Raw genomic sequence first — 26460 nt, forward strand, 5'->3', positions numbered from 1 at the left:
TTAAAATTGAAAGCCCTGAAGCTGGACTCTGAGGAATCATTCCACAGAAAGGCGAAACAATCGCCATCATACATACAAGCAAAACAGCCGGATTTGCTGCAGAGAAAAAGCAACGTTAATGCCATTAGCTACTTCCTCCAGGTCCCTGAATAGAAGCCCAGGTATAAGGTGACCTGAATGCTCCAGCATCCTGAGCAGCACGTCACCAGACGGCCACATGCTGGACCACGTATCCCTGAAGGTGACAGGGGCGCATTGCTCCCCACCAAACCCCGCCGCTGTCTTCAGCGCACGCAGGCACGGGTGGCTGCTGACCGAAGCCGTCACGGCTCCTCCTGCCTGTCAGATGCTCTTCGGTCTTAATCCTGTTTCCGCCAAAATACATCATTTAAGCGTAAAACTTGAATCAATGGCTCAGAAGGCTAATAAGGCTGCTCTGCGGGACGAGGCCGCAGGGTTTCGGTTTGTTTTCCGCCGCAGCCCCGCGGCCGGGGGAGCGGGGCCCAGGCGCGGCCCAACCCCGCCACCTGGCGGCCGCGGCCGGGGGAGCCGGGGCCGCCAGGGAGCGCTCGGGGACCGGCCTCGCCTGGTGCCTGGCGCCCCTCCGCGGCCAGCCCCCGCCAGGTGGGAGGCATACAAATATGTTTTATTTACATATATATATAAATCCGCCTTAGCGGGAGGTAAGGAGAAGGGAGAGGCGAGGCTCAAGCCCCTCGGCTGTCCTGGTCACCTCAGAGCTCGCCGCGCCCGGCCCCTGACACTGCCACCAGCCCCTCGCTGCCACCTCGTACAGCCCGCTGAAGCTGGCTCGGTAGCAGAGGGAAAACACACAGAATATCCCAGTGGAAAACTGGCAGGAGAAAACCTGAGGAAGCATTTAGGTGCCCGTGTGGGTGCCCCTGTCACTGAGCCCCTCTCGGTAAGGCGCCGAGAAATGGGATGTGGGTGGCTGCAGGGCTCAGGTACGCTTTCCTACACTTTCAGGACTGTAAAAGAGCTCAGGGACCAGAAATGTGGTGGCTTTCAGAGTAAATGTTTAAGGAGGAGCCCCCACAAACGTCCCCCTGGCTCTAAGGATAGGAAGCCATGGCAGCTTCGAGTCCTAGGGGCTGACTTGCACAGAGGCGCAAGGAGAGGGATCTGAAACAGGCTGGGAGCTCACAAGGTTTTTCTTGGGTGAGTTGAACAAAGGTAACAGAACACTTCCTTCCCTCAATCCTCTGATCCGTGACAGGCAAGGGGAGCAAGATACTGGTGCTGATGAAAGGAAAAGAGCATTTCATTTTACGGAGGCATAACCGAGTAAGAGACACCTTGTTCTCTTCCCCTTTCAAAACACTGAAGTGACAACATTTAAAACTAATTTTTTCCCCCACTGCAAAGCCAATGTCCCTTCTAGACTAAAGTAACTAACTAAACTCCTCCAAATGTATTACTTTCCATTGCTAGGAGGTCATTAGTTTACCCACAACAAAGCACATGCCCACGGTGTTGCAGCTTTATTGAGAAACGACCCTTATCCTTTGAGCCAGATTCACAAGATACGACAAAAATAACTCGTTGTTTTAACAGAGGATGCCAAAGGGTCACTGTGCTCCCCGTCAGCACATCTGAACTTGTTCACTGGCAGTTACCTCTGAGCAAATATTAAGGCTGCAAGATGTCATGCACTGGGACCCTGAATTCCTGCCACTGTTCCCAGGGACGGAGTAACTCTGAGCTGAACCCAGCTTGTGAAAATACACACAGGTACAGGTACGTACTCACGCAGGGCTGGTATGTCAAAACAGCCAGATTTTAGGGAATCTTAATTTCTGAGAGTGTTTACTGCTAAAATACCAGAATGCACTTTTACAATCAGATTTCATGTTTCTTAAAAAAAACCACTTCCTTACAAAAAAACAGCATGCTTAAAAGTACTGCACACACCATGCGGGTATCTATTCAGAGTTTCTCCCTTTACAAACACCAAAACGCTTGCGGGTATTGGTCTCCCCCCCTCTTGCTTTTTTTTTCCCGTTTGTTTGTTTTAATAGAGCATCAGCCAACATGGCAAAGACTTGTTCTTCAACTGCCAAAAGCATCACTCGTGCAGAAGTGATGTCAGCACTGCTTTGTTAGGAAGCTGGCCTTCTCTCTGAAGAGGCAGAACACACACATTGCCAGGTCAAGCATTAATGGCAACTATTGTTAGTTTACTCAGCCCAGCAGCATGACAGCTCGTAAGACAAGGCAGCATCATTAAAGATGATCTGGGATCACCTCGAACTGAATCACCCCACTCACTTCTGGAGATCCATATGCCCAGGAATCCAATTCACAAACTGCAAATGACTGAGGACATCATAGAGGTAACAATACACAACAAGATCAAACCATGGCCTGTTGGGGCTCCTGTACCCCCTTCTAAGCTGACTCACCTCTACACGCACAGAACGTGGTATTCTGCAGAAAGCACTGCCCGCAAGATTGTGAACTCGATGGAAAACAGGCATTTTATAAAATCTACACTTCCAGATTTAGTAATCAACTGTCATAACAGAATTTGACACAAGAGTCTAAATCTTTTGTTATTGTGCCAAGCTACAGTTTTGTCTACTACTGTAGTTCCAATACTGCATGTAGACTCCATGGGTTTTCTGGTCAAAACTGTATTTATGATTTTAATTATTAAATCAATATTTTATTCAATTATTTCAATGAATTACCTTAGCTTCCTTAAGTACTCAAGTAGCTGAGTTCTCTGCTACCATCTACTTTGGATGAAATTACAAGAAAACTCTGAAAAAAGACCTCAGCTGGGATACACTGGAAAACATGGGGCACAGGAAACAGGAATACTGAAGTACAAATATTCTTAATTGACCAAATAAATGCCTTTTGCTGGAGGCTTGACAAGTCAGAGAACTGAAGTTTATACCTTCAATGTATGGGAACAAGTAATGACATGGCAGACCAATTTAAAAAAACAATCATGGAAATTAGCTGAAATGTAGGCCTCGGAAACCACTAAGTGAAGTACAATGTAGCATAAAGTAGTCTGGTACCACCAACCAAAGAACAACAAAAAAAATCAGCTTGGAAAGGTTCTCTATCTAGACCAACCTCCTGCTCAGATGAGGGTTCACTTCAAAATCACATCAGGTTGCTCATGGCCTTCTGAAGCAATTCAACAAGAGAAGACAGAACTCAGAATTCACAGGCACTACTGTCCCCGCAAGACCACCACAACGCTCAAGAGCACTCAGCAGAAGAATGGTGCAGACCTTACAAAGGCCTTGCAATTTAGATCAGCAAAGGCCTTATGCTTGCGATCACCTTCCAGGAACTAAAACAGAGTAAGTGATTTTCTGAAATAGCAGAAAGAAAAATAAAATATTAGATGAACTTGCAACTGGTTCCCGAAATATTTTAACTCCAGGATATGAGAAGCAGGAGAGACTGTATGGCCCATGAAAAACAGCTCCAGGAGTACAGCAGACAACTCCTCAGAACATACCTTATATTAAGTTATATTTTAAAAATTACATCACCTATTTGGCTTCTAAACTCCTGGTTGGAAGCCAAGCCACAATCGCAGCTCTCCAACAGCAGTAGCCTTCAGTATGTGGCACACAGTTCTTTATACCAGCTGAAGCTCAGGCTAGCCTGCAAAATGAAAGCACAACCAAGCCTTCTCCCTTCCTGGTTGTTTTTAAGGAGGAAAGCCACATTCCCTCATTCTTCCACTGGTGAGGGCAAATAAGGCAACAGCTGAAGAGAACAAGAAGCTCAGCCCATGAAACCTTTTCAGACGGGTACAAATTGAATCTGAACTGCAGACAAAAATCGAAGTGAAAGATGACAGTGAAAGGAGGACCAAATACATCCATCATACAGAAGGTACTTGGTTGTACTGTACTGTCCCAGGTGACACCCTGCTTGTGTGCCTTACAAATGTAAATCCAACCACATTCCAGCTCCAAACCACCCAGAAACCCCAAGAACTGAAAACAATATCACCATATCACCATCATGCTAATAAGGTCCAATTACATACGTAGGAACAACCGTCACAAACAGTTTTCTGGGGTGCAGACAGCATTAAAAGAAGGCTATGTTCAAACTGGCAAGAGATCTTATCAAAAAAGCAACCCCAAGAAACTGAACCAAAACATTAATGCTCTAAAGACTGCTGCAGACTTAAGACTAAGTAGAATCCAATAAAAAAAGTCTGATTAGCAGGTAACTATAGGTAAAATTAAGAAAAACAAGGCAGGCACAGATAAGATTGCTTTGGTCTTAACTTTACATTCAAAGACTGCCAATGAGCCTGCATGAGTTTCATACACTTCGTGAAAGCAGCCATTTTACCATCACAAGACTTGCACAAAGTCCAACAACTGCATAACCTGGGACTACTTTGCTCATATTCTGCAACTAGATGAACCACTGTTTCAGTCCAAATGTGTAGATTAAGGCTGCTGAATTAAACCACCATTAACAGTTTGTTCAAGTGTGAAGATACATATTTAATGAAGGTACTCAGAATATTTACTACATATTTAACTCAGAAGGTACTGCTTTCTACAGTCACTTCTGGAACCTGAAAAGAAAATAAAGCAGAAAAGGAGAACAGAAACATTGAAAATTAAGAGATATATGGATGAATGATTACTAATACCTATAGAGAAAAAGCACAGAAGAAGGCAGGGTAGATGCTACATTATTAAGAGTACAAGACAAATCCCCAGCTAATTTATAACCTTGTATCACCCCATTTATCATTATTCTCAAACTGCCTATGTTAAGCAACAACAACTGAGTATTTTTGAAGTCCATTAAGATCCAGTTACTGTTTGAATGCCAAATACTCTTGCCTGCACTGACAGACAATAGTAACCACATGCTTAACTGAAGTATTTTTCTATAGTTTGTGAGTTAGAGAATATTGATGTTTCCACAGTTTCAGTAACCTGATGGTCAGAAAAGTTATGATGGAAAGGTATTTTTAATGCCAGAAATTGTACTCCAGACTGAACTCTAACAGCAAGGTTAAAGACATGCTAGAAATGTTTGCAATACATGTTTGCAGAGGTTAAGAATAGCCCAAAGATAAGCAGTTGCCTAAACTTGGCAGTTATGAACTGGGACTCTACACAGGCACAAAACATTCTTGTGATGCTCAGACTCATTTGTTCTCAAACACTAACTGTCCCGGCTCCAAAGCCGCACAAAAGTTTAATGAGGTGACAATCCCCTGTTGTAACAAAAGTTTTGAGAGATTCAGGTCACGGAGGGAAAATAAAAAAAAAAAGTCATTTGACACAAGAGGAACTCACTGAAGAGACTGAGATAACAGGTGCTGGGAGCTGGGTTTTTCCCCCCACGCAAGATCAAAATCCCCCCCCAGACATTAAAACAGAAGGCACATACACAATTTTTCTGATACCAAGTATATTTGACCCTTGAGTCTTGGGAAGGATTTAAAAACCTCTGATTAACCCCCTCTTTTCAGGGCAGACACCCCTCTCAATTTCTTTTCCCAAAGCTCTCTGGAGCTAAAATCATCATGAAGCAGCCTTACCTTTACGCGTAAACTGAATTAAAACCACATTTTGAGGTGACGGCTTGGTAGAGAGTAACAGTGCATGTAACATTGGCCACAGTGATGCCTGCCTTTCATCAAGGTGACTGGCACACTGACTGTCATCATTAAAAGCACAGAACTTCCCAGAGCATTTGTGGGAAATACCAACTTTTACAAGTTTAGCTTTTTTTTTTTTTTTTAAATCTCTAATGCTATCTGTACCATTTCTCCTGAAGCTATTGTAATCCTACAGCTACTGGAAAAAAAAACATTAAGTCATAGAACCAATTAAAGAATTACCTCTGCCCATAAAGACATCCACTTTATTTACAGTGAAACATGCAGTTTTATTTGACATTCCCTTTTCAAAAGGGAAGTATACTTAAATCCGGGCTGTACTAGTACAAGCAAGCCTCATTTCAACTTAAAATTTGATCTAAAAACATCCATAAACACCCTGAATACAGACACACTAGCAATAATTTAAGGAATTGTACCTGCCTGTTCTTTGTTCATTTTATCACCGTGTAGCTTAACATCTAAAGGTCCACTTAGTTCAAATGTTCCCATATTAGAAAGCTGTACTGAATCATTTTTCAATCAACTCTAATTAAACAGGGACTCCTCCCTAGAACTGGTGACCACTCTCTCAAAGCACACCATGCACACTTAACTGGACAGTCTGCACCTAGATTAGTCAGATGCAATAAAATCCTTTTATTTTTCCTTTTTTTCTTTATACATTCTTTGGAGGAACTAACCAGGTTTCCACTAGTTTTAAAAGGAAACCCAGGAACAACAACAGGCTTTTTTGAAAACCAAAAATGATCTCTGAAAACAAAGAGGATTCTATATTCAGTAGAACAGTCCTGCTTTGCATCAATATACGAGTCCATTACATCATCATTACATTGCACAATCACCAAGAAAATAGAACTTCCAGATAATAAGTGGCATATGCAGACAACAATCTGGGTATTTCCTCACCGTGTGCAAGAGACAAAAGTTAAATGATCAAAATTTCAGAGGCTGTACCTCAAAAACTGTCTCACATACAGCACCCAGAAGAAACCAAAGACTTCATTCTCCTCTAAGAGCACTCCATCTCCGAGTTAAGGTGGCTGTGGGTACCACCATAGATAGTGGTTTAGTTACTGGAAATAAAACATTGCATCTAGTTTAAACTAGATGGAAGACTTGTTTTATTCCTCATTATCTGTCCAAATCTGACTCTCAAATAATAACTCTAGCTATAATCCTTACAGATTAGCTAATAAACATGCCTACAGAAAACACCAGAATTAGGAAAATAGACTGCGAAGTTGGAAAGGCAGAGCTGTAAAAACATTCAAAAGACAACAAGGAGAGGAAACCACTGACACAAGACATTTGAAATTATGTTTCCAGAAAAAAAAAAATCTCAAAGTTTTGTTCTTTTCTTACGCTAAAGAACATAAAAAGAGAGCATCTCATTTAGCTTCCCCCCCACCCTGTATTGTGGGATACAAGGTTCATGTTTTCATCTAGATAATTACTACTTTAATCTTTCTGAATATTCTCACCCATTTCCAGCTGAAATTGATTCATTTATTAACTTAAGATGGAAGGATTTGGGCTTTGAGTCATTAAGTATTTCAGAAATATAGGTTAGCCTATCTATAATTAGCATTCCTGATGATTTAAGCATGGTCTGATGATTACTAAATTCGTCATCTTTAAATAAACACTTCTGACTCAGCAACAGTAGAATAGAGACATTTTCATCAACTAATTTAGCTTAAGACTTTTTGGCAAGCAAGAATAGGAAAGAACTGATAGCTTTTATATAAGATCAGCGAAGGCAGGAATAGGCACGCAAGTATGTTAGCAAGGAACAGGGAAAATATTATCATGGAAAGGAATCCAGAATCATCGCAGACAATTGTTCCCATACTCCGATGTTTTGCATTTTAGAGTGAGTAATCAGTAAGCAGACACTACATAGACAAAAAAAAGTCCTTATCTAAATATTCAGGTAAGGGATCTACCCTTTTTTTTATTATGATTAAATGCTAACATGCCTTAGAAGTCAAGTTCTATCTTGTAGAAGCTAACACAATATACAATGGAAAATACTTATTTTGGTACTTAGTGGTCAAAGAGGATGAGGCTAATGACTTCTGAATTAAAGATTTAATCCTATAATGGAACCACAGTGCTCAGTTGCTGAGGATGAGCAGGATTCATCTCAGCAAGTCACCTGCTAAGCAAGTCAGGAAACAATATAAAATTTAAAAGCGCCATGTATCCATATGGGAAGAACGGATAGAACAAAGACTCAAAGGACATGTACCCAGGAAGATCCTCTCAGCAAATAGCCAAAAAAATCAGTTCCCAGAACTATTTCAGTAGTTCAGAACTGGGACGTTCCCACACCTCTCAGAGATCCACCCCATATAAAGGCCAGACAGAGAACTCCACAAGACAGCTGAAGCACAAGACCATCTTATTTACAACACACTGTGCCACACAAGGCCAAATACCACGCTTTCTAAACACCCACAGAAAGGTTTTTCCAAGATGCGTGTGAACCTTCCCATCAGTGTATTGATAATACACATACACCCCGATAACTGCAGAAGAAGACAAGCCACTCAGCGTATCAAGCTCTGAAGTCTGTTTTGTCTACAGACTCCTTGGAAACTCGGTTTGCATAACACATTCTTTCCAAAAGTCTCCTCTACTGAAATAAATATATTTTCTTTTATTGAAGATAAGGCAGTTCACTTTTAGTTTCTAACTTTCACTTATTTTTTTCCATCTAAAACGGAGCAGATGGCCCTTCCATTTCTACATGGCATGCAAACACACGCAGCCACCCTACAGATTTTACCTGAAGGCAATTCTTCCCAGATTCAGGATCCCTCTCAGCTTTTGTGTGTCCTATTGATTTCTTTATTCCACACTAAGATATTGGAGACCTTTAACTCTCTTTTCTGGTGTTACATCAGTCTTCAGCTACTATGCTGCATACCATTCCTCAAATAGCACCAGCCATTCAGTTTTTGCTTGTTTGTTTTTGGTTTTGTTTTGTTTTTAACCAGTACATACACACGAAGCAAACACCATTCCCCCTTTTTCTACATCAGTTCGCACGAAATAGCTGGGACTCTAAAATGGTGCTTTAGTGTCTATCTTGAGTTTCTCCAGAGGACTCTGCTTTAAAAATAAAAAAGGACTTTCTGAAGGTGACAAGTGCATCTGTACCGGGTATGAGGATATGGCTGACTACAACAGCAACCTATTTACACAATCCCTGTGACATTTTCAAACAGCCTTGCAGCAAAACATGTGAGGCTCCACGCAGCACAACAGCATCAAACATTTATTCACAGTACCTTTCCACTTTTCCTGGTTTTTGTCTGACGTTTCTACTTCCTCCAGCCAAATAGGTGGCTGAGAGAATTCACCAAAGCAAAACGTCTGAAAAGCTGTCAACTTGTGTAAGATTAAACAATATCGCTACAAATAGTTTAAGTATTTAGGCCTTATGAATAGTGGCTTTTGTTCAGATTAATTTTTTGATGCCAGTAGGGTGATACTTACTGCTGGTTAACTATGATTTGCAACCTGCACTAAATCAGAAGACTAGCCCAGAAACTGCAGACACTTGATTGCATGCTGCTCCCATCTGCATTTCTGTATTTTTCCACAGGGAAATGGCACAGGGAAGAGTCTTCAAGGCCAAATTTGGGACCCTGAATTTTGCCTAAGCAGTCTAAAAAATGAGTTTAATAATAACAAGCTTTAATAATAACAACCAAGTGACAATATGGTACCAAACAGACCCCATTAACAGTTTGAAAAGCCACATAGAGGTCTAGCAGGGGAATGATGCTGCTGAACACAGCATGCCCATTTGAAGTGTTATTCTAAAGCAGGTTTTGAACATATATAATTTATAACTAACTTTGTTTTCCAAATGGTGTCACCTCTGACTTTCTAAAAGCCACAGCATCCGCAAATCCTTGCATTAAAATCATTTTCCATTTTTCTACTTGTGTAATATTTAAAACACTACCACGTTCCTTACTCTCTATGCTTTTTACCACCACAGTCTATCTGAAAAGCATAGTCAGTACCTTCTGAAGTGGTCTCAGACATCCAGTCTGAGATTTAAAAGGCGAGAGACATCGAGCATCTCCTCTCAGACCCGCTTCCCTCCACAAGGAGCTGCTGACTCCAGTAGCTTGACAGTAGCTGCTGGCACTCAGAGCCCCATACACACAGGAGGCGGCCCCGTACCCAAGGAAACAATTAAAAATGGTTTAACGAGAAGACAGGCCAGACTGCACTGACCAGGGCACTGCGTGGCCAAACATACAGTCCAGCCACCCGCTTACACACAACCAGCCCACTTTCTCCCTTTAAATTCCCCAGCTTTTCCTTCCCCCCAAAATCACCCTGATCCCTCCCTTTCCCCACCTTTGGTCCTTCCCCTCAGCACCCCAAAACTTCTCCCCATGCCCCTCAGGGAGTCCCGCGGTGACCCCACCTGCCCTTCCCAGCCCCGTTCACTCATCGTGTGGCTGCCACCCAGGTCCCTGGGGCTGACATCTCCGGCGGCAGCCCTGGCAGGACCCAGGTCAGGGGGCTCCCGCCTCCCACGAGGTTCCTGGGGCTCCCCTGCCTGCTGCTATGCCCTTGGGTTTCTCTGCGTGTGTGGACACAAGCCCTTCAGTGACATAACTCATCACCCATACATTTCCAGCCTGCACATCCAAAGCCATTCCCCGGAGTATTTATCAAAGTCCCGAAAATAACATTTCAAAGTTCACAGCTGAGGCGTTCGGAAAATCGTGTTCGCCACTTGCCTCGAGCTGGTGGCGGCGGCAGATTAAAAAACACAAGCACATCATTTATCAGATTCACCTACTCGAGTTGTTGCTCTTAAGTGTCAGGTGCTTGCCCATGTGTAATCCCAATAAGCATTTTCCAACAGTTATCAGGACACTTAAGTAATACAAAAAGCACCACATACCTTGTTGACCATATCACGTTATATTTGCTCTATAAACACTCAGGACTGTTAATGTTATTGCTAAGCAACTGGACTATCTACCGGGCACTATTTGCATAGCGCTGCCTATCAGCAAACAAATGATTTTGAACCGTTTTAATTCACAACAGAATTACACGTGCAGCTAACGCCAGGCAGATGTTTGGTTTTTAAGCTTTTGAGAAATTACCTAAATCTGATGACAAAAAAACCTCGTTCACCACTAGTATTTAAAAGATCGGAACCATAAAAAGATGGAAATGTATGGGAGGTTTGGGTTGTATGGGAGATGACAGTTGAAGTTTTAATTATACAGCAGCCCTGCATGGTAGGTAAAACAAAACTAAAGACGTTACCTGGAATTTGCAAAGTACCATTTCATGCCTAGAATGCGAGACCTCTCTCGCTTTCCCTACTAGCTTTCCTCACGGTTATAACAGCTGCAAAGATGCAAATCTGTTCATGCACAAAGGGAAGAAAAAAGGTACTTAGAAAATGGAAGAGGAACAGACAAAGAGGAAGCAGGGCAGTGCTTCTCATGTTACAGCTGAGAAGCTGTTCCCTTCCATCACCTCCCACTTACTACTTTCTCCAGTAACCCTAATTCTGTCCTTCCCTACCCCAACGCCTGAGGCGATGGCTGTTCCAAATCCCTCTTCATTTCCACATTTTGTTCTGAAAAGCAGAGATAATCTATGTAAAAATGCAAATCAATAACTTCAGTGTTTCCAAATTATTCAGTCCCAACAACATACTTAACACCTGGCGACACAGCTACTATTACTGAATTACACACTCTAATGCTCCTTCCCCAGGTTTCACTGATGTGCAATTCTACAAAAATCCATATTCTGGGAGCAATGAGCTTGGCCAGACAAGCTGAACGAGGCAGCACCCTCAACATCTGTAGGGGCAAACAAGCCAAGCTCTTACAGTGCTTACACAGGGAGCAAAGTCTTCATGGTCGAATTTTAGCCCTGAAGATCAGACGTAGCAAACAAGCTGTGCTCTTGTCACCGCGATGATAAATTGAAACCCTGTCGGTCACAGCGAGGGAAAGGTCAAAGAGACACTAAGAGTCAGTGTAGCATTTTAAATGCCCCATTTTTCTGCACCGAAGTATCGCCGCTGATGAATGGTGCAAGCAGCCACGCACTGGCTGAGCGGCACCGGGAGGAGCTCACATGTTCCTCTTATTGTCAGGTCAAAACAGTGGGTAATTTTAGAACTACTCCCTGAAAGAGGCATTTAAAATAGACAGCTGAATGATAGGGATCTGGAGCAGTGGGTGAGACTGCAGAAATTCTGATTACCAAGCGTCTGGAATTGAATGCTCTACTAGCGAGAGATTAACCCAAATATTAGTTAGGCAGGTTTTCTAAGCACGGAGCTTCAGAAAGTCTATGGCCGCCCACACAGCCATATGCTGCGTTCCTATCAGACGTTCCCGACGCAAGCTGCCTGATTTTTCGGTTTGATCTTCCCCTCATCGTGACGGATTTGTCACCTGTCGTGGTACCGGGGAAGCTGTGGCACCACTGTTGGCAGCCTAGAGCTCAACACGGAAACAAGTGCGAAGACTCCCGCACAAGAGGATATAAAACGGAGACCGTGCAAGAGGATATACAGCAGATTTAAGCCGCTTTCGCGCAAACGCTGACCTGTCAGCATTGTTTCTGGGACGGTTTTAGGGCTGAGAACATCTTTTTTGGGTTAAACAGGGGAGAGGAAGCTCTAGTTCACTTGTAAAGTCAGCATTGTAACAGCTGAGGTGGGGGGGGGGGGGGAGGAAAGTGGTGAGAAAGATGTCATACCCACCAAATGGAAGTGGGTAGCCAAACAGTATTACTACCCTTTTAAAAAGGGGGAAAAAAGGGGTTTAAAATTCTAAAACATACAGCTAACAGCAAGAATCACAGCCAGGCAGAGTAAGGCTGAGGAGAAAGGACAACTCCCTACATCTCCAGCCTTAAAATGTCCTCTAAAACATTGCATGTTGAGTTTTAAAAAGCTCCCAGTAGAATTAATCCCCTACTTTCAAAAGTTTTATGAAATACAAGCATTTTGTATTAATATTATGACAGTACCTGGAGCCATACAGGGCTGAAGCCTGCTACCAATGTGCTACAAATCAAGACTGTATTTTCACAGGTGAAAATGTCAAACATTACAAAAACTACTTTTACTTACTCTGAACTTTTCCAGGGAGAGTGGGGGAATACAGGAAGAAATAATACAAGGCAGACAAGACCCTTTTAAACGCATTAAGCACACTCATTGAGATCAGCAGCCACAGGCCTTGGAACCATCATTAAAAAACCAGATTTTTCAATAATAGTAAGAATGGAAACAATGCACATGCCATCAGTGTCAGTTGAGAATTACTCACACGCTGATGAGGTTCAGGGATAATTTCGGTATTAGAAAGCAATCATGTCAAATTTGTACTGGTTTAATTCCATTACCAAAGCAGTATTAAATTTGGTCCAACTTGTCGAGAGCTGGCACATCCACTTATGACAGAACTCGGATATGACAGGAATAGCATGAATGCATGAAAAGAAGCCGTTCAAGAAGGTACCTGGGTATTTACAGGGCAGTTACGCACAGCCTGAAATTCTCAGAATTAAATAGTACAGGAAGAGTTATGAGAACTTCATCAGTTTCACTGCTGCTGATCAGAGAAACATGAACTTAAAACCCCCTAGCAAACCATCATCGCTTCACCACTCAGGTCACAGAAGAGACGACTAACGCAACATGGCCAAGCATCCCATACACTTACGTCAACTTTTTTTTTTTAAATTATTTTGCGTGCAGCTTCTCCTTTCGCATAAAATCAGAAGCACAGTGCTTAGTCCAAAGTGCACGTATAACACAAAAACAAAAGTCTTTAAGGCTCAAAGACCATTTCCTAGTCTCACTTATACTTTCAGTCTTATTTTAAAAGGTGATGAAAAAGATGACTTCAGTAAATTGCGGTTCCTTTATTGCAACAACTAATTCGCTAAGAAGTTTTCTTCGGTTTACATCACATCAAAGTAAGTTCTAGAAAAAGGACTGGTGAAGAACAAAAAACTCCAGCCTCGGCTGTGTTCGTGCAATTAAAAAGTTACAGCCAAGCCGTGTAAGATGTTCTCCGAGTAACGTCTCCGCAGAGGCACAAAGCATGTATTTTTGCATGCTAAGCACCATCTGCAAGCAATAAGCTTCCCTATCTTCCCCTGGCCTCCAGGAACGTGAATAATAACCTTTCACACAGAAGATACACAGCTAGGGAGGGGAAGATAAGCCTGGCGTACTTGTGTTTACTCTACCAAATCCTGCACAATCCTTGCAGAGTTCTTAGGAAAAGCCTCCCTGGGAAACCTGTCTCGCTTCTCCTTGCACACGTCCGGGCTTCATCTCTCTTTTCTGACACACTGAAACAAATAAGGGTTTTGGTATGAAACAAAAGCTGTAACGAGCCACAGGAGGAGAGGAGAGCCCCAGGATCTCCAGCCACGATGTCAGCACACCCCTTCCAAGCAGCACAGCACCGGGGGAAAAGAGCTGCCCTCTGCACTGCCCTTCTTCCGAGCCAGTGATGCCAGAGAAGCACGTGCTTAGAGTCAGCAGGTACCCCGTAATTTGGGTGGCCAACACAAGTCAGCTCTGCCTACCAGAAGTACCAACGTGCCCTCCAAGAGCACGTCAGCTGGGAGTATAAAATGAGACGGGTTCCTAAAAAAGGCAAGACACCGCGAGCTGGTGGCAGCGGTAGACAGAACCCGTTAATCCCCAAGGAGCACGATGCCCATGAGAAGATCCAGCAGATACGATGCACTGACGGGTCCTGTGCTAAAGCCGCACGGAGAAGGAGAGGTTTAGCTGCTCTTATGCCCTCCCCACCGACAGGAAATTAAAGTGGTATTAACGAATCCTCTTGAGCTCTTAGATGAAGGAGAGATCCTTTTATGAAAATCTTTTTATAGATGGCTTCAGGACTCAAAAGCATCTCCTCAAAATAGAAGTCTGGAATTGAGGCTCTTGTAAATACAATAAAAAAATAGGAGAGCCACTTCAGCATTCAAATCCACTTCTAAAGCAAAAGTATCTCAATATTTTCACTTTTTTCCCCTCCAGTGGGACCTTGGGTCTTATATACTACTATGGCTGTGACTGATAAATACTCAGGGCAATATATTTGAACTTTAGAAACTGCTAAAAACAATTAAGTTGCAGGTCTGATAATTCATTTCACTACCATTGCTAGCAGGCACGATTCAACTTTCCTCAAGTCCTAGCCCACTTTATTCCAAGTTTTGCTGAGCCACCCTTCAGGTACTAGGTACTCACGTACTAAGCCACTAAGATAAATGAAACCTCTTATGTATAAAAAGAAATGTACAAATACTTGTCCTGAACCAAGCTTGCACACTTTTCAATACTCATTAACAAGTGTTTCATCTCTAGTGAGGTATCTGCTTTTCATCACTGCAACGGTTACCATGAGCAAGCTGATCCAGCACTGCTATTTAAGCTTCACCGTCTTAGATATTTTGCAGTTCTGCATCTACCAGCCACCACAAAGGGGTTAAAAATCCACACTGCTGACATACGCCATGTCTTTCACTTAAAATGCAAACCAGTGGCCACCAAAACCATGTTAAGAGTTTATTTAAAAATGAAAGAATTAAGTGACTTAATGCCTTGTTAATCAGTCTGCGCTCGGCATTTAAACCTTGACAGGGCAAGAGCATTCAGGTCAAGTCAAAAAAGCAGCACGCAGGAGTGACAGATGGCAAAAAAAAGCTCCCTACAGCCGTGTCTAATGACAAAGGAGTACCACTGCTGCAGGAACAGATCACCGCTCCTTGCGGGGACAAGACCATTAGATTCAACATCAGCACAGAGTCTTTAAGGACTAGGGATGTGTAGCATAGTTATAATGTGGTGAGTTGGTTATTTTAAAGGCCTTATCTATTTACTGATTAGGTGCTGGTTTTGATGGAATTTCAAGTCCGAAGGAAGAAATTTAAAGAAATTTAAGTTGAATCCTCGAAGCCGCTTACCGAAGTGATATCCTGCACCAGCACTACATGTGTAGCTTGGACACAAAATATACCTGATGCTCCAATATGCTCTCACAGGAGCCTGAAGTCGATATAAATTCACACTTAGCTTACTGAACACTTAAAAAGCGTACACAGAGGAAAGGTTTTGAAGCTGTAGGAAGCAGTCATCCCTCCCACAACGTCCTCACTTTAAAAATAGTCACCCACAGCCTTCCCCACAAACAGAGGTGTAACTCCAAGAGGAATCCTCCTAGAATTCGTTATCTCAGCCTGCTTTCTGCAAGTAATCGCGTTACTTGATTTAGTGTGAGTTTAGTGTGAGCTTTTGCTGGATCTAGCTTTCATTTTAAAGGCCAGTATGAGCACCTAGTGCTATGAAGCAGCTCATTAAGACATCAACTCTTTAAGACATCTTAAGTGGAAGACTTTACCACTTTTCTTTCACCCTTCAATGTGTCTCACACAACACAGTATCATCTCCAAAACTCTTCTTCAGTGTAAAAACAAAATACACATTAGTGTTACTCAACAACAGATCCCTTTGTAACCTGCTACATACATGTCAGTGTACATTTCCACACACATCCCTCCATAATATTCATGGATTAAAAACGGACTGTTTTGTTCTGTAGACAAGAGCATAAAATTTTACATAAAACACTACAAATATATATTTAGTTCCTCTACCTGTATGAATTTTTTAATTTGGCAAAAGTGAACTCATCACTAAAGCTGTCACAAACAGCGCGGTAGGGAAAAATATGTATTAACTTGTAAATGTTTAGCTAAAAATCTATCTTTAAAGGAGTAAGAAAGTACTACTAACAGTCAAAAATAAGGTCAGCAGGGTGAACAGTCAAACTAGGTAACAAGGGGACAGGGCTTGTAAGCAGAAGATCTTCACTAACAAAGCTCCAGAATATTCACTAACTATTCCTTTTACACAAGCTCAGCTATGGGGAAAAATGAAAAATCCCCAATCTTTGAAGATACTTACTCTTAGTCACGTTAAAAAGAAATGTTCTATCTTATTTTACTTCATATTATACCTCTCTAACACCACCTTAATGGGATTTTTTCTTAATGAAACCCCTGCATGACAGCCTGCCATACCATCTGACCCAAGCCAGAACTGTGAGGGAACAATTTTCAACTTTGGGTACAAGGAAAGGCAAGCCTAGCTGGTGAGCAGATAAAAAACCTTGCATTATAAACCACGTAATTAAATATTTGTGATGAAATAACATCCATAGGACTCATTTATTAAGCACGGCCTCCTCCTTTTTGGCATCAAGTAAAAAAGGGAGAAAATGACATCCTACGGTACTTCATGCAGACTAAGTATAACTGTAGATTTGAGGGGGAGAGGTTGGAACAGCATCCACAATACATTATAGTCACTAATTCTGGAGAAAAAGGTAAATTCCTGAATTTTGAGATACACTGAGGGTGGTTTTTTTTTTTTTTAGTATCAGAATTACTGTATTTTATAAGTTAAGTCATTGATCATACTGAAAGTGATTAACTTTCTAGAGTTATCCAGTCACTGAGGATTCACTGAGAAGTGTGGGGCGTTTAGCAGGTACAGAAAAAACTCTTCATTAGGAATGAGGAATGGCAAAAAGAAATTGGGGACTGAGGCAGTTTTATTTTAATTCCTTTTAGCTAGAGCTGAAGAAAGTTCCTTCAGGCCAGACGACAACTCGCAGAAAGTCAGTCACTACACCATCTACTCCAGTGCAGTCAGCTGAAGAGTTTTTCCAAGAAGGAGTGTCCTGAGGATAACCGCGCATCACACGTCAGTCGAACTGGGGAGACTACTCACTGAACCAAGGCCTGGCACATGGGTGGCTCTCAAGCATCTTCAATTTAAAATTCTCTACTCTATGCAAAGCAACGTGCAAACCGAACAAATACAAACAGCTTGTCAAGTCACAACACCTTGCATCTGTTTCAGCATTTATAAAGAAATTCTCCTCTCTGCCTTAAAGTACACCACACTGCAGAGTAAGGCTGGTTTTGAAACAGCAGGCACTCCACGAGGGGAAAAAACAGATGGCAGTTCAGGGGAACGAAATGTGGCAATACAAACCATTCACTGCTTAAGTGTACAAGCAAGTGGAGATCCTAGATTTATCTCATCGACCTACATATGGTGTTCAAGCTCTTAAGAAAACGTTTAAGCAAAGTCATAAGGAATGGGCAAGAGCACAGCCCTTGTACCATTATTACATTGCCACCAGGTTTAGAATGAAAAAAGTCTCTTAAGGAGACAAAGTTAATCTGAAGCGGTAACTTGAGCCCAACTACAGGCAGGAATCTGGGTGTTACGATTACCTGGAAAGGCAAACAACAGGCCCTGCAGCTGCAGAACTGCCACGCTGGAAGCACAAGGGGATACTCGAGTCCTCCAAGCAGTTTTCTCCAAAAACACAACAGGGGGGTTGATACAGGGAGGAAGTTTGTTGCCTTGATTTTTTTTGAGCATTTATTCTCTGGACAAGTGTAGTATTACTGTTCATCATTCCTATCTGCAGAATTGATTTAATAAGAACAGAAACAACAATTCTCAACTAGTTAAAGGAAGTAATTCAACACTTGTTTAGAGTACCCTTAATGAGGGGGATAGATGGAAAAGGTCTGCCAAGTGCAAGTGTAGAAGAAGATAGCTAAAAATAATTACATTAAATTTAGCATTAACATAGAACATACTTAAAAGGTATCATTAATATAAACAAAACAAATAGAAATGTCAGGACAGAACACAACTCATGGCACACTCCTCAGTACACTACAAAAAAGCATTATTCCCCAAAATACTCAAAAACTAGTACAAGTTTGTTCTATGAAAGTCTTCATTCTTACGTCCCTAGTAAATTTTTTAACCTATTTCTGATCTCAACCAGATCCAACAGAGAGCTACAGCTTCCAAAGTTAAAGTAAATTCTTAAAAAGTTGCATAAAAATAAATGGATGAGTCCAGAAGCCCTCTGAACTCGTGCCTACTTTCTCCTTAACAAAACGCAGCATTGACTCCATAGTTTTAGACACCATTAGGTCACAAACAATCAGCAACAAAGGCATAATGAAGCTGCAAATCAGAGCTCACGCTTTAGACACCACAAAACCCAACCACAGAAGCAACAGATTCACAGGAACCCAGACTTCGCTAGTTTCAAGCCTTTTTCCCCCCCTGCCCTCCTGTAAGCAACAACTGCTGCAAGTTATTTTCTGCCTGACAAGGGAGAGCTCCTACAGTAGTTGACTGTATATTTAAATTCCTGTGCTATTCCACTACCCAGCTTAGCTGAAATTTCTCTGAGATGACCCAGAAGCATCCCGTCCTTACACAGAAGCTTATGCTGAAGTTACCTGTTCATTTGTTCTCATGCACTTCAGCCTGGTTTCATCTCTTTTACACATTCAAAAAAGATTTTGCAAATTAATTTCTCCTGCTTTCTCATCTAATGCAAAGTACTACCACAAATCAGGAAGACATTTTAAAAGGTGTTTCAAGTTTCACTGTTCTGTGAAGTTCTACCCACAAGAGCAGCAGCAGGTGTGTAAAAAACCCCATGAATCACTTCAGGGGATGTTGTCAACTCAGGGCTCACATGAGTTCAATGTAACTTCCAATTTCTTAGAGACTTGTATTTTTGTATTTCACATTCAAATGCCACTTCATTTTTTTTTTTCCACACTCAACTGTACTTCCTAACCTTTCACATTACCCTCCCTCCCTGGTCAATGCCAGGGTAGACAACTGCGTGACAGCACAAGCAATGAGAGCAGAATTCGACTGCAACCTCAAGGAGCTGAGATTTCCTGACTGTATGCCTTAAGCCTTCCCCTGGCCATAGGGGATTACGTTTCGGAAAAATGGGTGATCTCTAATTTGTCAGTAATTTCTGTAAAATTACACCTCCAAAGAGCCTTTCCATTCTTTCTGTAGCCCATGCAACAAGTCCATAACAGTGTGTATTTTACTTTGCATTTTAAAAAAATTCCTACTCACAAGAAGCTAAATGTTTGCAAACTTCTACCACCTAGATAGTCAAATCAATTTTAATCAGGGTAAGATCCTGAAAAAGTTCGTAAACTACAGAAGATTACTTAGTATTTTTATCAGCACTGAAGCCATAAGAAAAAAAGCCACCTTGAGTCACATATCTCTCTAGCCATTTGTACAAACTTTCACAATCAACTGGAATAAATAAAATTATTTCTCCCCATAAAGGTAATACTCATTTGAACATGATAGATTCCTTCATTTACAATTCTGTAACAGAAGCCCCAAACCCACATACTTTCCTGATATCTGCTTGGTACTCAGGAAAAGCAGAAACATGAGTTTCCTTCTCTTGTGAGAGAGGAACAGCCACCCACTTATTAGAGTGGAACACAGAAATGAAACAATACAGGACAGTTTGACAGAACATTAATTTCATATTTCACTCAAAAAAAGCGTTGGTAGTGATCAGGAAAGTATCACTGCCAGTAGTGAAAGAAACCAACTTAATATGGTCTTCAAAACCTTTTTTTTTTTTAGATAGTTGATGTTTAATGCCTTCAATGCCGTTTAGACAATCCAGCTTCTTAAGCAGCCAAACCCAATAATCCCTGAAACAACCCGTCAACTCACCTCACTTTGTTGATAACAACCTGAATCATTTATGGGCCTGGCTTAGGAGCTGTGCAGCTGCCAATTCTTCATAAAGTCCATGCAAGAAACAAAACTGGAACGGTTCACCTGTTTGTTAGCACTGCTGTTCAGAGAACGCCTTTCTCCAATTTTAGAAAAGCACTTTTTTCAGTTAACCCCCAAATCACATACAATGATTTCAAGAATCAGTAACATGTTTGGCAAACCAAGGTATCTATCTCCTTTCCTCAAAGAGAAAAAAAGCTAAAAATATATTTTTGTCATTTCTACTCAATCAAATCCCAGTGCCCTGCAGACAGGGATAGAGGAATGATATAGAGAACCTAACCTAACTTACAGTACACTACTGCTGATGGAACCAGTCTTTGACTTTCAGAAGTTCACCATAAACTGCTGATGGTTTTGTAACCCACACCCCCCCCCTTCACTGTAAAAGTGAGGACGAACACCCCAGAATCTATACTGCTTATTCTCATTTTGTTTATAGAAGGACCACACTTTTGGTGCTTGCTTTAAAAAAAATACTCTGAACTGACAAAGCATCTCATCTCACAAAAAAATAGGTTTAAAAAACAGGTTTAGTTCTGGCAGAAGTATTTAGCAAGGTTTTCCCTGGAATTTCTTAAACTTTACAGAAGGCTCCATCACCTTCAAAACATCCCATAACAGAGAAAGTTGCAACATAAGCCACAAAGGGTGGAGAGAAGGTGTGAAGAAAGCAAATCTTTCAGGTTAAACAAGATAGCTTTTCTTGGACAGGAGAAAAGATGTCAGCAGCCAGGATTTTATGGACTGAGTATGAAACAGTTAGGAGGGGCTGGCATCTGGTAAAGGAGATGTAAAGAACTACATACAGTGAGTTACGCAGCTCTAATGCTCACGGAATCTTAAAGAGAGCAGAAAGGAAAAACAGGAGCAAGTTTATCTTGTGAAATTGTTAGTATTTGGGATTCAAAACCTAAAATCATACCGTGCTTTTCCATGTTTCCTGACATTCTGGAGACAATCAGAAGAGAGTCACTCAATACTCATACAATTACGTTAAGTACAATATAAACAGGAAGAAAATGGTTTTAGACATCTTTATTATTTAATAACACAAACGCAGGAGTTATTGCTCTAAAGGCGTATCAAGAATCCAGGATGCCAGCTGCAAAACCCAGAGCACGATAACGATACGCTAACAATGCTGATACACAAGTATCAAAACACTGACTTCATAAAAGCAAGTCTTTTGTCTTTTTTTTTTTTTTTTAATTGTTACTACGGAGAGGAGGGGGACAAGTGAAGTCATTTTAGGTCTCCCAAGAGACAGCAACATTAGAAAGTTCTCGGTGCCCCTGTTATTTCACCGTAAGCATTTCGTGTTCACAAGTATTTCACAGTCTTAAATTTACCTTACTCTACAGAACACAATGACCAAGAACTGTGGCTGAGGTAAGCGTACCTATTAGGGAAGGCACAAAACGTCGTCAGACCTTAAACAGACACAAGTTAGAAAAGCACAGGTATTTTCAACTAAATGCACCGCTGGCAGAGATCTCAAGCCACAGATGTTAGTATTTATTTCTCAGACTCACAGATCTTCAGCTTCTAACTTCCAGATTACTCCTGTTATGCACACAATTCCTGTCCAAAGGTCTGTACCTGTAACAACTACTCAGAGTCACCATACACATATGTACACGTTTCCACATTTTTTTTTAAATTAAAAACCATTGATTTTGATACATTAAACTGATTTCTTTAAACTTTAAAGTGCAGAAGTGTGACTGTGGTTGCATAGTTTAACACATGCATCAGTTTTCTAAAAATATCACATTATAAATTTAGCATTTTACTTGATAACCACAGAAGAAGCAAGACAAAGTAGTCTGATATTCATGGCAAAAAGTCGTAAAGCCATCCACCAGAGCCAAATTTCAAGAAGTCCAATGAAAATGGCTCACTACATAAGTATGCACTTAAACAGCACCATCTGAACAATTATTTTTAGAATGTACCAAGACTGCAATGCATTCCAGCATAATAAGAAGTCACAACTGCCATGAAGCAGTAGCCTCGGGGCTACGTTAAGACAGTTCAACAATTTAAATATGCTGGTGAATTTAATGAAAGTTCTAGGCATTAGTTAAAAACAATGTTTTCATGGTGACTGGTTTCAGAAATTAACTGGATTCAAGCACGAGCGTCTACTTTCCTCCAAGTGCCAGAAGCAGAAAACAGGAAAATCAAAGTGCTCTTTACCTACTGCCAGAGGGTCCGGTTCACCCTCCTGCCACCCCTTCTCGCACTCAGCTTCAGAACAAAGCTCCCCCCTCTCCTAATCTGAACATTAAAAGTCACTCTTATTGTTCAAAAGTCGTTTCCTATAGTGAAAAGAACAAAAGTACATGGGCATGCGTGTGTTTGTCGCTCCTGCCAAACATAAGGTTTTTATTTGAGATCTTGCAAGACATTTAATTTAAGTTTGACTGCAGAATCCCCTTAGGGGAAGACAATTAGAGCTTTCTGCTTTCTAACAAATAACTTTTCAATCTTCAATAATTTTTAAAGAAAAAAAATACGTTTTTCTACTTCCACAGCTCTCAGCACTTCCAATATACCTTTTATCTACAGAAAACCACAAGAAACCTCAAAAGATGCAGTACTTTTCACAATGCCATTGACATTTTTGGCTTTTTTTTAATAAAATTGAAGATGTGGAAAGCCTAATTAAATGTCATTTCCATAAGAATCTTCATTATACGCTTTATCATCATTTAAATGGGCTATAAGTAGAAAAGGCTTTACAAATGTATCAGTCCAAACCACAGCAGAACCCTCTTTCACAGATTCACGTGGCATCTCCTACACAGGGGTCAGCAAGATCTGATCACACTGTTAGACCTGTAAACTCTTAAAACTTGGATTTATTGATTTCATCTTCATTAGATAGCAAGGTGACAGGTTTAGGTTTTTTATAAAACAGCTACATGACATTGTAACAACAGGACCATGGGAGGCCAAACAAGTTTCCTAAAGAATCCCGTGTTAGAAGTAATTCTCTGCCTACGCTTCCATATCTAGGGTGGCTCTGTGTGATGGAAAAGGAGTCATTTCTTTCCCAATCCCATTTTTGCCAGGAGATCCTGCTTAAGGAAGGCCAAGATCCAAACCCAGTCATCTTCCAGCAACATAAATGGTTCTCAAGATCTTCTGCTGAAGGCTTGTGACGCAGTATAAAGGTTAGAAGGTGTCCTGAAGCGATTTGGAGGGAATGAAGAGGGAGAGAAGAGTCACAAGATGCACCAAAGTAATAACGCACGTAACATAGTTCCAAATGACTTCACTCAGCATCAAAGAGGAACTGGTAAAATCTCCTTAGAATTATATTGCCACTTTTCAGGTGACACCTTCTGCTAAAAAAAAAATCTAAAGGAAATTGGGAATAAATTTCCTGTGTCAGCAGTGACATAGCTGGAGAAAAAGAAAGGTCTGACTTCGGGCTACTAATGTTTGCAAGGAAGAGGCTGTTGCTCTGCACAGCGTGAAGCGAGGAAGGCAGAATTTACCTGAACTGGTTGGACTGATAGCCCATATCTGGGCCTTAGGAACTGCTGACTGAGTGGCTTAGCAGCACATCCCCTTCCTTTCTCAGAGCATTCCAGTCAGTTTCCTTCACATGGAGAAAGAAACAGGACAAACCCAGCAGCCACAGACTCCTCTGAAGGAAGAACATATTCACACATTTAGAACTGGGGAACACTCTCACTGCTGGGAACCAAGGAGGATTTCAAACCCACCTGGTGGCCTCTACCTTTACTGCACATCCAAAGCTAACTAACATTGGTGTAAAGAGACAGGGAGGAGATGAAAATGATGTGGCTGTGGGCCTTGTACAATCAATCACTGGCTTTACCTAGGCCTTAGCCACCAATTTCTACTTGACTTAGCTTCCTGTATAGAAGAGGGTCAGACAAAGAGTGCCATTAGAGCCTCAAAGAGCTCCAGTGCAAATGTGACCCCATGAACAGGAAGCTTATGCAGAGGTATAAAAACATTCTTTCCGAGTACCCAGGATATTTTTTCTCCTCTCTCTCTCCCCCCCACGTTTTTCGTTAAGCTGCTCACACTTTCTCAGCCTAGAGAAGTGGAAGACAACATCAACAAAAAAAAGCATAGAGAAACAGCATAAAGTCCATCCTTCACACCGGAGTGGATGGCGGTTCAAAGGGGCCCTACCTACCTGCAACCCTGTTGTTTGCTTCAAGAACTCTGTTTGCCCAAGGAAAAAGAGACGAGCAAATCCTGGAAGCAGATCCTTCCCCAAAGGAAGTTTCTTTCTGAGTCTGCAACCTGTAGCTTTTGCTTGAGACTCAGTCCTCTGAGCGGATTCTTTCTTCAAACTTTCACACTGGTTCTTTACTTTTGTGGGCAGCTGGAAAAAGAATGAAGCTGTAGGCTGAGGCAGGGACTCCATACTTCCAGGGTAGGGAGGCAGAAAGACTGGAGGGGAAGGAAAAGTGCTAGTTGGTAACTTCTTGGAAAATGATCTGCATTCCCTCATTTTTGGCCACACAGAGACATACACATAGAGTCACTGTAATAGGGGAGGATGACAAGAGATGAGTACTAGACATGCAGTTTTTTCATGCTCTGATGCAAAAAAAAAACCCAAGGTGTTGAACTGTGAACTTTCGAGACTGTTAAGACATCTACCAATAGATGAGATCAATAAGATGTTTTGTCCAGAAAGTTCTCTCAGTTTGTTACAAGGAGATGTAGGTGGGGAAAAAAAAATGTGATTTTATTTCTGGGGGAAAAAAAAAAATCCAAATTTCTCCTCTGTTCACTCAAGAGAATTAAAAATGGCATCTATTGCAATGCAGTGAACAGCTCCCCATGATCACAGACAGGAAGTCTCTTTAAGAAGAAATTATACTTACCTGAATGTTTCCCTTACCAATGACTCCCTAACCCTATAATTCCAGCTCCCCTGTAAAAGGCCTTATTCCAATCTCAAGTTCTCTATCCTTTTGCAAAATCAGATCAATCAAACACTGACAGCAGTTTAACTCTCCTGTGACAGCTCCTGGCTCAACGTAGACACATTAGGATATAGCTGTGGAAAGCTGAGAAACTATCCAAGTTACTGACTGGGCTTCTGGATCTGTAGAATATTTTTTTTTTCTCCTGAGAATCCAGAAGTTGTTTTTTTTAAACTTATTTTAATACAAACTATCAATGCACAAGAGCAGAAATTTTCCTCTTCATGAATTCTGAAGACTGACAGACTCCAGAGAAGTTTTATCAGTAGCAAGGAGCCAGCATCCAACAGAACAGTACAGAATGGGACTTAAAGCACTGTTGTACATACATTCGTGTACATGTTTACTGGCCATTACCCACTGCAGTAACTTCTGCACAACAGCAGCAGTCTGGTGTTTGCATATGGGTAGCTGTTAATCCATATACCTCAGATGAGACGTTACCATTTTATCAGCAGCGCTCTCAGGACAGCAGGTAAAGCACAGTCCAGTAGTTAACCAAGAAGATGCATTCGACGCAATTTCTCCCATAATTAATTTGGGGGCAGTTTTGGTGGCTTTCTCCCTCCATTCTCTCCTTTAGACCCTACACCTAACAAAAACACTTTGTATAGTTCGGTATCTTGAGTGTCCTTCAATTATAAGCTTTCCCATCCTTACTTGATGCTGCTCCAGGTAACAGAGAGAAGCTGGAATGAAACCTAAGTTTCATCATTCAAACCACTGCAATAATATGTTGTTAAAAAGGCACCTTTAACTTTTGCTGTTAGGGTAAAACAGGAACGCTTCATATGTTTTTTACACAGATGACTGAAAGCCATCAGTAACAGGACCTGATATCCTGCGCTAATTGAAACAGAAAAATCAGCAAATCAGTTCCAAAGAAACTACTTGGGCACGCAGAAAGATGTTCAGCCTCTTGATTCCTGAGGACAAACAAACAGGGTGATACTACTTCAATTTAAGGTATAAGGTTTTGCTCTAAACAGACTATTTTATAGAAAAAAATGAAGATTAACCATCCTTTAGTGGAATTTCATGACATTTGCTTAGATATTTTCACCTGAACATCATGAGACCAAGATGTGTTTCTGTACTTT

General features: G+C 41.4%; 1 protein-coding gene across 6 annotated transcripts in view; it reads right to left on the reverse strand.

The window, feature by feature from the left end:
- Positions 1 to 26460, reverse strand: part of TSC22D1 (TSC22 domain family member 1) — a gene marked incomplete at its 5' end in the record, with an annotated part of 87015 nt that overhangs the window by 25482 nt on the left and 35073 nt on the right. Inside the window, one exon of one of the 6 annotated variants that reach the window (XM_083811502.1) lies at positions 24573 to 24818. The exons of 2 other annotated variants lie outside the window; for them this stretch is intronic. In XM_083811502.1, the coding sequence (XP_083667628.1) occupies positions 24722 to 24818 (97 nt within the window). In that variant the 3' untranslated portion in view covers positions 24573 to 24721. Of the gene's footprint in view, positions 1 to 24572; positions 24819 to 26460 lie in introns of those variants that run through there. 3 more of the 6 variants (XM_083811503.1, XM_083811499.1, XM_083811500.1) reach the window with 3 other exon arrangements.

Source organism: Anser anser (assembly GCF_964211835.1).
Source record: "Anser anser genome assembly, chromosome: 1".
Classification (NCBI taxonomy): domain Eukaryota; kingdom Metazoa; phylum Chordata; class Aves; order Anseriformes; family Anatidae; genus Anser; species Anser anser.